At 40.2% G+C, this 13748-nt stretch overlaps 1 protein-coding gene across 1 annotated transcript; it reads right to left on the bottom strand.

The window, feature by feature from the left end:
- Positions 1-1719: 1719 nt before the first annotated feature.
- Positions 1720-9854, bottom strand: LOC139738732 (CCA tRNA nucleotidyltransferase 1, mitochondrial-like). Its single transcript, XM_071649373.1, has 6 exons — positions 9663-9854; positions 8988-9255; positions 6377-6503; positions 5840-6033; positions 4968-5209; positions 1720-2094 (listed from the first exon to the last, which is right to left on the bottom strand). Exons 1-6 carry the CDS (start codon positions 9819-9821, stop codon positions 1819-1821), a joined length of 1266 nt encoding a protein of 421 aa, XP_071505474.1. The 5' UTR covers positions 9822-9854; the 3' UTR covers positions 1720-1818.
- Between the last annotated feature and the right edge of the window lie 3894 nt (positions 9855-13748).

Consider the following 13748-nt stretch of genomic DNA (forward strand, 5'->3'; position numbering starts at 1 on the left):
CATTCTCTCAATCCTTATGTTTATGAAGGTGAACTTGTCCTTTAAGAGTATACATTCAGATACATACAGATACAGATACGTATACATACAGATTCCAAATCTATTGTCTCAACAGAAAAAAAAAAGTGGAGATGTATCTCCTTCAATTAACAAATCTTGCTCACATTACAAAACCTTGGTATACACGAATGAGCCTGCATGTGACTATCCCATAAGTTCACAGATACGTAGAATACCAGCTAGAGGAGTATAAGACAAGAGTTCTTCCATCAACCTCCATTCAGCAAATTAGCACAGCTCAAGATGCCTTGAACACTTAACTTATTTACTAAATCCCAATTAAAGACACAGGAGAGATGGGGTGATAAGGGTATTCAACAGTGAGCTGCTTCACATGAACAAGCATTTTCCTTTGGGATTGTTGATTTCTTTTTATGTGAGTATTGTATTACATTTTTGCATAAATTTGCAAAACTTACCAATTATTGTATTGGCTGAAATATGACTTCATGATTCTGCATAAAGCCTGTCTACCTCACTGACAAGATAAGACCAACAGAACAAAAGGCAATCTTGAATGTTAGAAAGAAGCAATTTTTGGGTCCTTCTTTTGTTAATAAACATGCATAGGCCTAATCTTTATTATCATGATGAATGAATTATTGAGGAAATAATCACAATATCAATAAGATGTCTTTGTTCTTCATAGAGCATCAACCAAGTGGCATAAAGCATCAACTTTAGATACATAGTCAAGAAGCAGGTACTTCCCGATCAAGTCGTATCATTCCCCCCCCCCCCCCCCCCCCCCCCCCCCCCGAACACAAACATCAAAACAGGTGGCATAATACCTACCAGTCAGTCCCACTGGATGTGTGCACAGAAAATGTACAAAGGACATTGAATGAACATTGATTTAATAAGGACTGACAACAAAGTGATAAAATTCAGTGGAGCTCAAGAGGGTGGATGAAGGTGGATTAAAGGGATAGTACAGTATTGGTGGAGATGAGAATTGGGCTCTAAATTTTTTGCAAGATACCAAGAAGACACTTATGATATAGTACAGAGCATACCATTTTAAGAGGAATTCAAAGGTTATTTGATGAAAATCGGGTTTGGAATATCTGAAACATCCAAAAACAAAGCAAAACAAAGCGATCGTAATAAAGTGTGGGTCCCACACTTTATTAGAATCACTCTTTTTTGGATATCTCAGCCATTTCAAAACCAAGTTTCATCAAATAAATGTTGAATTCCTCATAGAATTACATGCCCTTCCATATTTCATAGGAAGTTTCTCATGATCTCAACAAAAAATGTTAGAAACCTGAAATTAGGTCTCAACTAGAACTGTACGATCCCTTCAAGGGCACTGCTTGTTATATGATACAAAATCATGCCTGGCTGGCCGACTTTGACTTATATCACCCCCCCCCCCCTTTTTTTTTCTGTGCACAAGTCATAAGATATAAGAAGAAAGATGATGCAAAATAAAATCTTGAATTACATGCCTTGCAGCAACTACAGCTGCATCTCTCATCTCTCTCTAGCACAAACCTCAGTTGCCACCATGAGTGTGAGATACTCTAATTGCACATGGTTGCAAAATTAAACAAAAAACAACAAACAAACAAACATTCACTGGCTATGCCAAGAATCAGTAATATTTAAAGTGTCTCTACAAGAAGAATATTATACTACAGTACAGTCCTAGCAGTGTTAACCCGTTGCGAACGAGCTGATTTTGCTATAACACGCAGTTCCCATGGACACCTGCCCGCGTACACTCGGGACTAGTCTTCAGCGGGTTAAACGTCATGAGTTCCCCTTCCCACTTTCTTGCCGGGTCTCCTGTAACCTCTCCAGGAGCTCTTCCCTGGTTGCCTTGAAGTCACTGTCCAACCACCACTGCCTCACTTCGTCCAGCACTGCACCAAATCCCTTTCCCTTGGGCACCCCTACGCCGAGCAGGTCCTTGCCGGTGACGGGAAACTTGGCGGTGTCCCAGGCCCTCAGGTCGGTGAGCAGCTGGCTCTCCCCTTGGTACTTCAGAACCTCCTCCACATACTTCACAATGTTCTTCTCCTTACTCTGACCATTCAGAAAGTAGGTAAAAAGTAGACAGAAAAAAGTGAGTAATTTTCATTTTCAAAACAACTTGAAAGAAGAGAGCTTATTTGGGGGGAAATAAAAGAAAGAGGCAGCTCCTGCTGTAAACTTATAGCCATACTAAGTATAAAGTTTTGAATTGCAATATCATAAAGTTATGACAGGTACAAGTTGCGGTACAACACTTTTTTTAAAATCATACTTACATTGTGACTGGTAAAAGTAAAATGTCACTTAATTTCTATCCAAGAATGTAGTTTTTTTAACCAAAACATCATCAGGAATTTCAAATGGTAACACCATGTGGTAGAAACGACAGGAAAAGATGATACCCAGTACTATGGTGAAAAAAAGCGCCCAAAGAATAAATGGTAAGGTCACTGAGCTTTGGCAAAGAATTTTAGTGGTCTTTTTCATATATCAACTAGAATTGTCAGGTCATGGTATACTATGCACGCAAGGACAGAAATATTCATCTTTTTCATACATCAACTAGAATTGTCAGGTCATGGTATATTACGCAAGCAAGGAAAGAAATATTCATGCATATCTTGATGAAATGATGAGGGTAAAAGGTCAAAAGTCAAGGTCTCATGTCAATGAATCTTTGCTAAGAATATCATTCTCCATCCTTGACTTATTTGTAGGAACCCAATGAAAATGCTATTGTGTAGGGATGGAAATAAATTTCAAAATATTTCTGTCACACAAAGGGCTGAAGGAGAAGTTCACCATAACATACAAGTGGATTGATAGAATGCAGCAATATTAGTAGAACACATCAAGGGAAGTTTGAGGAAAATCAGACAATCCGACAAAAAGTTATGAATCGTTGTAATTCTAGTGCTGCCATCACTGGATGAGAAGGCTACTACAGCTTGTGATGTCACACACGTAGAATATAAAGACAATATAAAGAAACTCCAACTAATATATTTTCACTTTTCTTGCACATTACAAGAGCACTTCACTTGCCTCTTTCAGAAGGCAGGGGAAATAATATATTACCCTTAAAATACATCATTAACGAGTTGAGGGCATGAGTACTTTTTCAAAAAATAAAATTTCGTGGATTTCTCTTTACATTTACCAAATTATCATTCTACGCATGTGATATCTTAACTGGAGTAGTCTTCTAATCTAGCACTTGAGTGACTGTGCAGAAAATTGAAAAATTCTTAACTTTTCAACGGACTGTCAGATATTCCTCAAACTTTCACTGACAAGTTCTACTAATATTGCTGCATTCACTCAATTCACACGTAAAATGCATATGTGACCCGCGACAACGGTTTCAGGCAAAAGTCGAAAGAGCAAATTCCCTCCTAGGCGGGGTACAAAGATTTAGACCATTATTTTTGTCGATTTCGGTTTTTTGCAGAAATCGAATCTTTGATATGTTTTCTACATCTACACTAAATTTCATAGCATAAGACTAAGTTTTTCCTATCGAAAATTGAATTTTAAGCACCCTATGTTGGATCGCACTCCTCAGTTTCGTGCTTCTTTCGAACGCCGCGCCAATATCCCCAGTGTTGCTACGGCGCAGGGTCTCGCATGCGATTGGCTGGTGCGTCGCATACATTTACATAATTCGGCTTTCGGAGACACCAGCTGCAGCGTTTGGGGAATGCTTTGTCCACGCGTGCACGATTACATGCTCCATTGTTCTTGCTATAGTGGTTTATATACGCTTGCTCTCTTGTGCGTGCTCTTCGTTTGGCTTTCTATCCAAACTATTCTACCTCAATGTTCGACAACGCGGAAGTGAAACAAAAATCATGTAGCATAACATAATCGTGTGAAAAGAAAACTAGATATTCTCAAATTTGTCTACTTGTACATGTAGTAAAATTATGACAGCAGACTGACTCAATGGAAGGTAGATGAGAGGAAAGGAGCGGTCACATGTGACTAATTATATTCAAATACTACACGTCAAGATCGCACCAAACTAACGAGTCGTGTTTGTTTGTTTGTTTGTTTTAATCTAATTAGCACCACCGAACAAAACAACATATGCATGTCTTGTAAAAGCAAAACAAACAGGAAGCGTGACCCTTGCTAGCACTAGCAATTTTCTGCCTTCAAAAGGTTGGCCAATGATAAAGACAAATCAACCACTATGAAAACGCGATTTGTAAATGTGTGGATTCGCCCCCGCTCCTGTTACATGCACACGGTCATGGCGTGTGGATGCCATTGCGTAATGCGTGCACCCATACACATGTACAATGTACATGTACACCATACGTGCAATTATCGTATTCGCCATCTTGAAAGACGTACTGTAAACAAACCCGAGAGAAACGCAATGTTTTTCGCCTCCATACGCTGAGCTCTGAGGAAGGTGCCCGGGAAATTTGACTCTCCCAGTGAGCCAATCAGAAGGCGATGTGGTTGCTAGAGGCGGAGCTTAACATCGATTGGCACCATCGTACGGATGGGTGATTCTCCCCTCGCATCGCCGCTCGGACATTGTCTTTGAGAAAGAGGTGAATCTTCAAAGCCTGTTTTCTCGCAGTTTTGTCTGGCTAACAACTTAAAAAGTGCATCTTATTTCTCTGTCTATGCCCACTTATGGTGCCGAAAAATACAAGTGTTTATATCAATGCAAAGCTTAGGAAATGGGCAATGTGAATCAGTAAAAAAATGAATTTTCAAAATTCCCGACTTTTGCCTGAAACCGTTGTCGCCGGTCACATATTAAGGTGAACTTGTCCTTATAAGAGTCGAGAGTCATGGTCAGAGTCACATCGATAAACTTCTCTAAGTAATGCCACGGCTTGTTTTCAGGAAGCTCTGAATTGCCACAGTCAGTCTTAAAGGATTTGCGTTGAATACTCAATACTCACACAGACAATGATGTCTTGATACGGCTTGAGAGGTTTGTTATGCGGCTTCCTGCCTCTCTCCTGCACAACAAAGAGGGCAGTCTTCCGCTCTTCAGTAGAAACTTTCATCCTCTGCTCCATGGCCAGGACATCATTCTCGTCCTTGAAGAGGGAAGAGAGGAGAGTCACAGGGTGCGGATGCAACGGCTGGCTCCTTCTGCTGACTTCATGCAGCTCTCGTAGATCGCTGCCGGGTGGTAAACCTACAGCAAAAAGGTGATACCCCATCATCAACTTGCTGTGAGTTGGTAGACTGATGCATAAAACTCAACAAAGCTCTATCCCAATAAATTAAGTTCTTATTGTAACTGCTACGATATCTTACGTATCATGCTCTGTCGAACACACTTGCTGTTTACCATTAATGGAAAGAGTAATACACATCATTTGATACCTCTGCTATTTCTGTTCTTGGCAGTTTGCAACTATGTGTGCTTGCAAGAACTGGATCATGAGAAGAGATGCACATCCTAACAAGAGATCATCCTGTTCTTTTTAACACACATACCTCTGTTCTATTGGAAGTATTTCACGAGTGAATATGGCTATTAGTATTGGATTTCATCTTGCATATGCCAAAGAAGATCACAACCATGGCAGACTGATGTTATAAACAACAAATTTACAACGCATGCTGAGGGGATCAAAAGAAAGATAACTCCTGAAAACAATTACTTTCTTCCAAGTACAGAATTCTCTCCAGAAAGAAATCTTGATTGGAAATACTCAAAGGGCTACCGCAAACATTGTACTTGTAGTTATCTTTTAATCTCTTTCTTCATGCAACCAGAAACAAAAAAGCAAAACAAAGTTGAATTCTATGCATACTCTACCAATGTATTGTGGAAGGTCCAGGTCATAGATGCAATGGATGAGCTCTGCAGCAAAGTTCCCCGCAAGAATCTTTTTAAGCTCCATCCAAATGCGCTCACCAGAGATCTTCCCCAAGCCTGGGCCGTTCTCCTTGATGGCTTTCAGGGTGTCTGCATCATGGGCATTGCTCTCCCTGGCAATACGCCCATAGAATCTGAATAAACCAGATGGGTGGAGTACAGTTACAGTTCTACCCACTGAGCATGTAATTCTCTTTTTCACAAACAGACAGATCTGGCATATTGATGCATGGCTGATGGACGACTGTATGTTAATATGACATAAAAAATGCAGAATGAGACTTCACAATAATTGAGGCTTCTTTGCTTCAATATGCTTATTTCTATAATCTGGGCTACGCTCAACCACAAGAGTGTCTTGTGGTGACCTACCCAGTATTAAATCAAATATCTGCTCAATGGAGAGCTCTCTGAGTACTCTCTTGATGGTAGAATGAACTGCAGTCTGAAATGTAGTTACTAGGGGATAGTAATTACCTGAAATAGCGGAGAATTCTCAAATAGTCTTCCCTGATCCTCGTAGCCGCGTCACCAACAAAGGTGATGTGACACCTTTCCAAGTCGGATCTACCACTGAAGAAGTCATATAAGGTACCATCAAGACCTGACCAGGATTGGAAGAGATTTAATCTTAATGCTCAAAGATTGCTACACATCATTGCAGTCAGTCCCTTTCAAAGACTTATTACATGTGATGGAAGATATGAGAGATGAGTTCAAGTCACATAGCTAACTGCTTCAAGGTTCAAAATCTGTGTGGTGTACTGAGCATACTGCATGTATGTATGGTCATTTAACTCTTTATGTGCCATGTTGGAAACCCCCTGTGTGCCACGTTATTCTGAGACAGGAAGGTAGTCATGCTCTGAGAAAGAATTCTGTTTTTGCAATTTGTATACCAGGTAACTCCTACAAATTTCTGTTAAGACGGGCATACTAGTAGGCAAAGTTAAAGAGGAATGCCAAGCTTTGTTTCGATATAAATTGTATGACGAATCTATTTTCAATTTTTCTTTTGAATGACCAGTTGCTACATTTATGTAAAGGCATGACTTTTGCTCGTAAAACCGTGACAAAAACTTAGAATGTACGAGCAAATCTAGTTGGGAACGCCGCTTGATAGTCAATCATCACATAGAATGCAAGCCGTATATGAGAGGAACAAAAGCATGAGAGACGCTTTCATTGTGCCGCAGGATTAGCGGTGATTAGTCATTTATCGATCGGTTTTGGCGGCTTTGTTTGTTGAGCAGAATATGTGAAGTTGGCACGCCTTCGACTGAGTCGGACGTGCGAACGTGGCACATAAAGAGTTAAAGGCAGCCGATCATCATCCCTAATGGTACGTAATCTCCAAACGACCAAAGTTTGTGCATGCAATTGCGCAATGCCAGACTCGGTGCTATACCCATAAACGTGTGGGACAATGCTGCCACTGAGACACGTGTGTGTGTGTGCGTGTGTGTGTGTACGCATCATACACAAACATTGTCACCGCAAGCTGCGGTGATTGGAGGAGAGAGGCCAGAAGATGCGTGTGTGTGTGTGTGTGTGCGTGTGCGCGTACGCACCATACACAAATATTGTCACCGCGAGCTGCGGTGATTGGAGGAGAGAAGCCAGAAGATACGTGGCTCTTTTGGCCTCTCTTCATGTGCATGTGCACTGAGAGTGTGCGTCCATTCGGAAGCTCTCGTGGTTCACTCGGACAGCCATTTTGGGGTAGGAGATTAGCACAGAGAGCTCTCTTGTATCCTAGTGTTTTGTTCGCTGACCCATTGAGCCAGCGCTATTCTCATTTGGGGTCACTACATTTGATCCAGAATGGGGGAGGCAGCGTGTTGCGTTCGTCTCCATGCTGCACAAACCACTCGCCACGATTGAGTGCCTTTAAATATGGATTTCTGATGCTGTCATGTGACTATACAAATGTAGATCTATGTAAACTAGTATGGGATTTATGCTCTTCAGGGCACTGGACTTCTCAAATGCAAGTATTTTTTAGTGTGCAGAGAACAGGGCATGCAAAAAAAAAAAATAAGTAAAAACTCTTCTTTGACTTCTTTTACTGCAAAATATGATTAAAGCACAAGCAAGTACGCATTAGCCAATTACTTAACCGGAAGGATTATCATTCAAGTGCTACATCCAACAAAGTAAAATTATGCACAAATGTGCACAAGACAAGGCTTTATCAGATACTACTATTCTTTTTTCTTTTTCAGTCCTGGGGCACTGTAAAAGTGGAAATTTTCACGTTGTTGAAATTTTCAGGCATTTCGCGTAACCAGAAACTAGCGCGAAAATAAAAGCATGCCATATGTTCCTGTGCGTGACGTCTTGATTCCGCGGCATTAAAAACATGCAAAACTCTTCTTACCCAGCCAAGCGCGAAAAATTGGTTGCGCGAAAATATCCACTTTTACAATATCAATATCAATAAAGATGAACAAAAACTGAAAGAATCTGTTCTGTTCCATATTACCACCAAGTTCAACACAAGATTTTAACATTTCTCCTGAAATACAGCTTGAAATTGTTTAAATCAAGAACCTCTATGTTAGCTCCCATATCCAAACTCTATGGAAGAGTGGCTTGGAGCATGGAACATCAAAGCCAGTGAAATGCTACGCGATTATTGTTGTGCTATAGAATGTACACGTAAATAAATCTGCTCAAATTGCAGAGATTCCACTCCTTCTCAAACACCACCCTTATCTACTCGCACTCTTGTGTGCATCCATGAGTCCACAATGTTCATTTCTATCCACTTGATTCATGACCATTTGATGCAGACTGCAACTGACCTCCCGACAAACTCTATACAAAACCTCAGGCTTATTTTCAAGACTTTACTGATCTGTCTGATAGGCCATGATATGCATACCAGTCATACATTTCATGCACTGATTCACTCATTAGCATCCAAACTTCAGGCTTATTCAGCTGGTTTATCTAGAGATTTAAGCTAATGAACACAGGGAAATGAAATTTCCCCTTGTTCTCTCCTTGTTTGTGAGAAATGCAAGCCCTTGCTAACTTGTCTAGCATACCTGGTACAAATATTTAAAAGAGGAGCTTAGCATACCAAGGAACATGGAGTTGATGGTGAGGTCTCGCCTTTCAGCGTCCGTCCTCCAGTCGGTGGTGAACTCGACTTCTGCATGTCTGCCATCAGTCGTTCTGTCTATCCTTAGTGTGGTGATCTCAAAGTTCTCCTTGTCGTGCATCCTGGCAGTGATCGTACCATGCTTCTCTCCCTTGCTATTTATCATGCGGATGTTCTCCCTCGTAAACATGTCCTTCATCTGCTCTGGTGTGGCAGTGGTAGCAAAGTCCACATCTTGAGGTTGTTTCTAGAGACAAACACAGCACAAAAGATTTACAACTGGGGCTACCTACGACGAGCACAGAAAAACATTTCATTTCCTCTAAAACCCTTAAAAAGATAGAGAGTGTCTTCTACCAGAAATCTTTGAAGACTTCCATGGCTGAAGAACATTGGGTTCCCTGGGATTGGCTAGGCCCTTTTCAGGGCCACACAGTTACCCTAGAAAGAATATGTGGTGCACAGTGAAGCCTTCTACCACCCAATGTTTTTGACCTCCCATTCCCATGGATTCTTTCATAACTTTACACATTGTACTTTTCAGGACTACAGAATGTATCTTTACATCTGCACTTCTTCTGATCTTTTTTTTCCAGGAGGTGAGATTCATGTTAGATATTCACAATTCGTATCAAAATATGTGCATTGAATTACCTTCATGAGAAGGTCTCTCACTGCTCCCCCTGCTATTCGTAGTTCATATCCATTGTGCTCGAACAGGTGTGCCAGCTCACGCAGCTGCGGAGTGAAGATCTGGTGGAACTCCGGAGAGTCAATCCTCATGGCTATTTCATGTGATGAGTAGGATTTCATGTTCGGACAGGAAAAAGAAAGTTGGGAGCTGCACGTCTTATTCATAGCTGCAGAAGACGCATGATGCATCCTCAGGAAGACTGGAGAGTCAAGATTTGGTGGCACTTTCACGAGGCATCTGAGAAGTCTAGCCCCTGTAGCTGACATCTGTTCTTCGGGATGCAGTCACTGCAACATTGAACCTGTGAATGCCTGGAGAATGAGCCTGGAAGTTCTGCAATAAATTACATAATACAGGAGAACAAAAAATTATGCCTCTTTGTATCTACTGCAATGTATCTATGTACATTATTCTTCATGTTTATCCCTACAGTATGTCACCGCTGTTGCCCATTCCCCACAAAAAACAAAAAACAACAAACAACAAAAAACAGTACGTTTCAAATTATTGTAGAATTGTGAAAGTGTCAATTCTGAGATTACATCCATTGCATTTGTTCTATGCATAATTACATGCATGAAGTGAGTTTGTTAAAATTTAGAGTATCGACTTTATAAACGTATCCATGCAATTAAAAGCAATTTCAGAAAAAGGTCAATCAGCTTTTCATGCAGTCAGGAATTGACAGTGAATACGCTGTATCAATATCGGCAAAATGCTGATCGACTGTCTAAAATTTAACCTCCTATGTATTATCGGAGCATTTAATAATTTGCTATAGAAGTTAAATGCTTGTCATTATTAAAACAAATGCACTGAATTTTCTGACAGTTTACAACAAAAGCATACATGAAGCGAGGTTTCAGCAATCAATCTTTAACACACTGTACATTTTGTAGCATTGAAAGAAGAAGAGTAGGGTAGAGGAAAGAAAGTAGACATAGTGACAGGTCGAAGGATATAGATCTAGAATGAGAGAACGAGTGAAGTGACAGAGTAGACACTGCTGCCGAGACTGAAGAAATAGATTGCAAGAAAAGAGAACGATAGAGCCAACTGTATCCAGGTGGGTTTGTTACAATATTTTATGGACTAACGTTACTTAGACTTTAAGCCAATTGTTTAATACTTGAATAATAGCATCGTCATTCGCTATACTGATTATTAGCTATGTTATCAGATCTAGCCTATAAAAGCAAGTTACCCTTGATTCGACCGTTTCCATGAATAGACCACTCTTGCGAATATAAATTCCCTGAAATTTGTTAATAAAAAATGGCCCAAATCAAGTGTGAAATTCACACTATGCAACTACCTCCACACATGTTCTGAAGAGCACAACAGTGGGCCACGTCACCGGACCCTCAAAATCATTGTCACGACCCTCCCTGGTCAGCTCGCATAAGCAGTTCAACGGGTAAGTAATGGGTAAGTTAAGTTGCATAGCAACACATATAGACTTCTTTCGTTCCAAGTTTCGAACAGTGAAGTTACAAGTCTCTAGTCCGTTCATCTGCATTGAATCTGTGCAGCGTGTACACCTACAGCCACAATGGCAGCAGTTTCTGAGATAACTTGAGCGTTTACGAGATATTGATATTTTGCATGCCACCCGTGCCAGAATGGTTCGATCGCAACGTGTTATGATGCGTTGAGTCTCTCGCACAGCACAGCGTGGTACATGGAGTACCGCACTCTCATAGTGTGATGTATACAGTTTCGCCCACGCGTGCTATTCCATTCATAGGCAGGGCGAGTCGCGAATGTCGATGCAGACATATGCGGTCGAACAATGAGCGCAGGCGTTCGAGACGCACTATTTTGCTTCTGCAATTTATAAGCTTAAATAAGGATGATTTGACGAGATGAACGTCTTTCCTTTATCAGAAAATTACTTCAGAAAATGGAATGGCGAGTTTCCAATGAACGTTGTCATCAGATTGCCAAATGCAATGCGTTATTGCGACATTCATTTGAAATCATTGCATCACACGACACGATTGCGCAATCCGGGGGGCGGGGGGGGGGGGGGGGGGGAGTAGGGGCTTGTGGTGGTGGACGTGGTGACTCGGAGCAGAAATCTTGGATGTAGTGGTGACTCGCTTGACGTTCGTCTGACACGTGTTAAACTAAGGAATTCATGTGTCTTATTCTCAACTTTTCTCTTCTGTGTCTAGCATATTCGAGCCTTAGTTAAACTAGGCTTTGCACAGAGCATGCAGAATTAGAAGATCGTAGGTGGGATGAATGTCGCATACACTGTAATGAGTATATGGGACTATAACCGCAGCAGCGACCCCATACGGACAAATACGTACTGTGTTACAGCGCCCCGCGACGGGGTTAATGGGACTATTGTTTTATTCCTTCTTTCCTCCGCTCCGTCTCCGAAAGAGTGACAGTGATTTGACTGTCAGTGTATCATCCCAAAAAGCCAATTCCTCATCAATAAGTTACATACTCGTGATATAAGCCCACCATGGTACTAAATATTACGGGGACTTATTTCTCTCCACCTACCTTGAGTTTTTAACGGGACGGTGAGCTCTTTCGACATCACATCGTCAAATTTCAACAAGTGCACTACCACTAACGTTAGTTACTCGTAATATCCTCTCAAGAGATGGCGCTATTGCAAATACTAGTATGGACATAGCTAGTGTCCTTAGCTCTCTGAAATACAAGTACATGTACTAGTACATTCATCTTTTTTACTGAGAGACGGATATATGATTTATCGTTTGTATTATTACTTAGCAATCACACAACAAAAGTAACAAATTTATGCGCATCATTGACAGATTTTAGAAAAGAGCTCATTTGACATTTTTTGTTAAAAAGGGTTATTTGACTTCACGAAAAGACAACTTTATGAATTAAATGATTATAAAAAATTATTATGTGATTAACTGTGGAAGTAGAAATTAATATGTTGAGGTGAAATAAAGTGGTAATGTCACACTCATGAACGTTTTTAAGGTATTTAGAAAAAAAATTGGAAGTACACTTTCACTAAGAGAGGGGTTGGAATTCATGAGACGATATTATTTTGACAAATAATTGTTCACACACTTATTTCTTATGTTGTTACATGTTACATGTATCATTATGAAATGAAATAAAGTCCCTCGAACGAGGATAAAGGAAATAATAGTGAGAGACGGAGTTTCGTGAAATTGAGCCTTCGCAATCCCCCCCCCCCGCCTCTCAGAAAACAGACAAACAAACAAACAAACAGACAAGGAGATCGATGCTGCTAATGTGCATTACTGGTTACAGTGGCCCAATAAGATGATGACTTTAAAAAAAGAAAACTTTTCAGAAAGAAAGAAAGGAAAGCTGAAAAGAATGAAAGATACTGACTCTAAAGAAGGAAGAACTACTTTTGAATGATACGTATTATTTAAACTGTAATGTACCATGCAAAACTGTTATCATTCTCCATTTTACTTCTCTGTGTGATATGATTGTATTTCCATTTGTTCGATTTTTTCACTCTTGTGCGATTAAGTTGGTGATAGATAACTTTTGCGCTTTAGAACAGAATAAAGAAAATGTCTTCACTCATGAGTAATGTTTCAATTTGCGCGGTCTGCTACCATGTTTGAAGACAGTTGAATTCTCTTTACATAAAGGAAACCCAAACCCAAAGAGAAATATGGATTTAGCGTAATCAGCAACATTAGTAGAACACATCAGTGAAAGTTTGAGGAAAATAGGACAATCGATGCAAAAGTTATGACTTTTTAAAGCTTTGGTGTTGGAACCACTAGATGAGTAGACTACTAGAGGTTTATGTGTGGACAACAATATAAAGAAAGTATAAAGGGAATGCCACAAAAAATCACTTTTCTAGCATAATGGAAGAGCATTATATTTTGACTAACCACTTTCAGTAAGCAGCGGGAATAATTGCTACCCTTAATATATGTCAGTATCATGTTGATGGAATGTGTAATTTTCATTAAAAAATGAACTTTTGTGTCAGTGTTTCACGGTTTAATTTATATCAGTTGTCCTCTATTGTTCTTTCTTCACTTTTCATG

Source organism: Diadema antillarum, unplaced genomic scaffold (genome assembly GCF_040938485.1).
Source record: "Diadema antillarum isolate AM-2024a unplaced genomic scaffold, OU_Dant_1.0 seq00000766_RagTag, whole genome shotgun sequence".
NCBI classification, from domain to species: Eukaryota; Metazoa; Echinodermata; class Echinoidea; order Diadematoida; family Diadematidae; genus Diadema; species Diadema antillarum.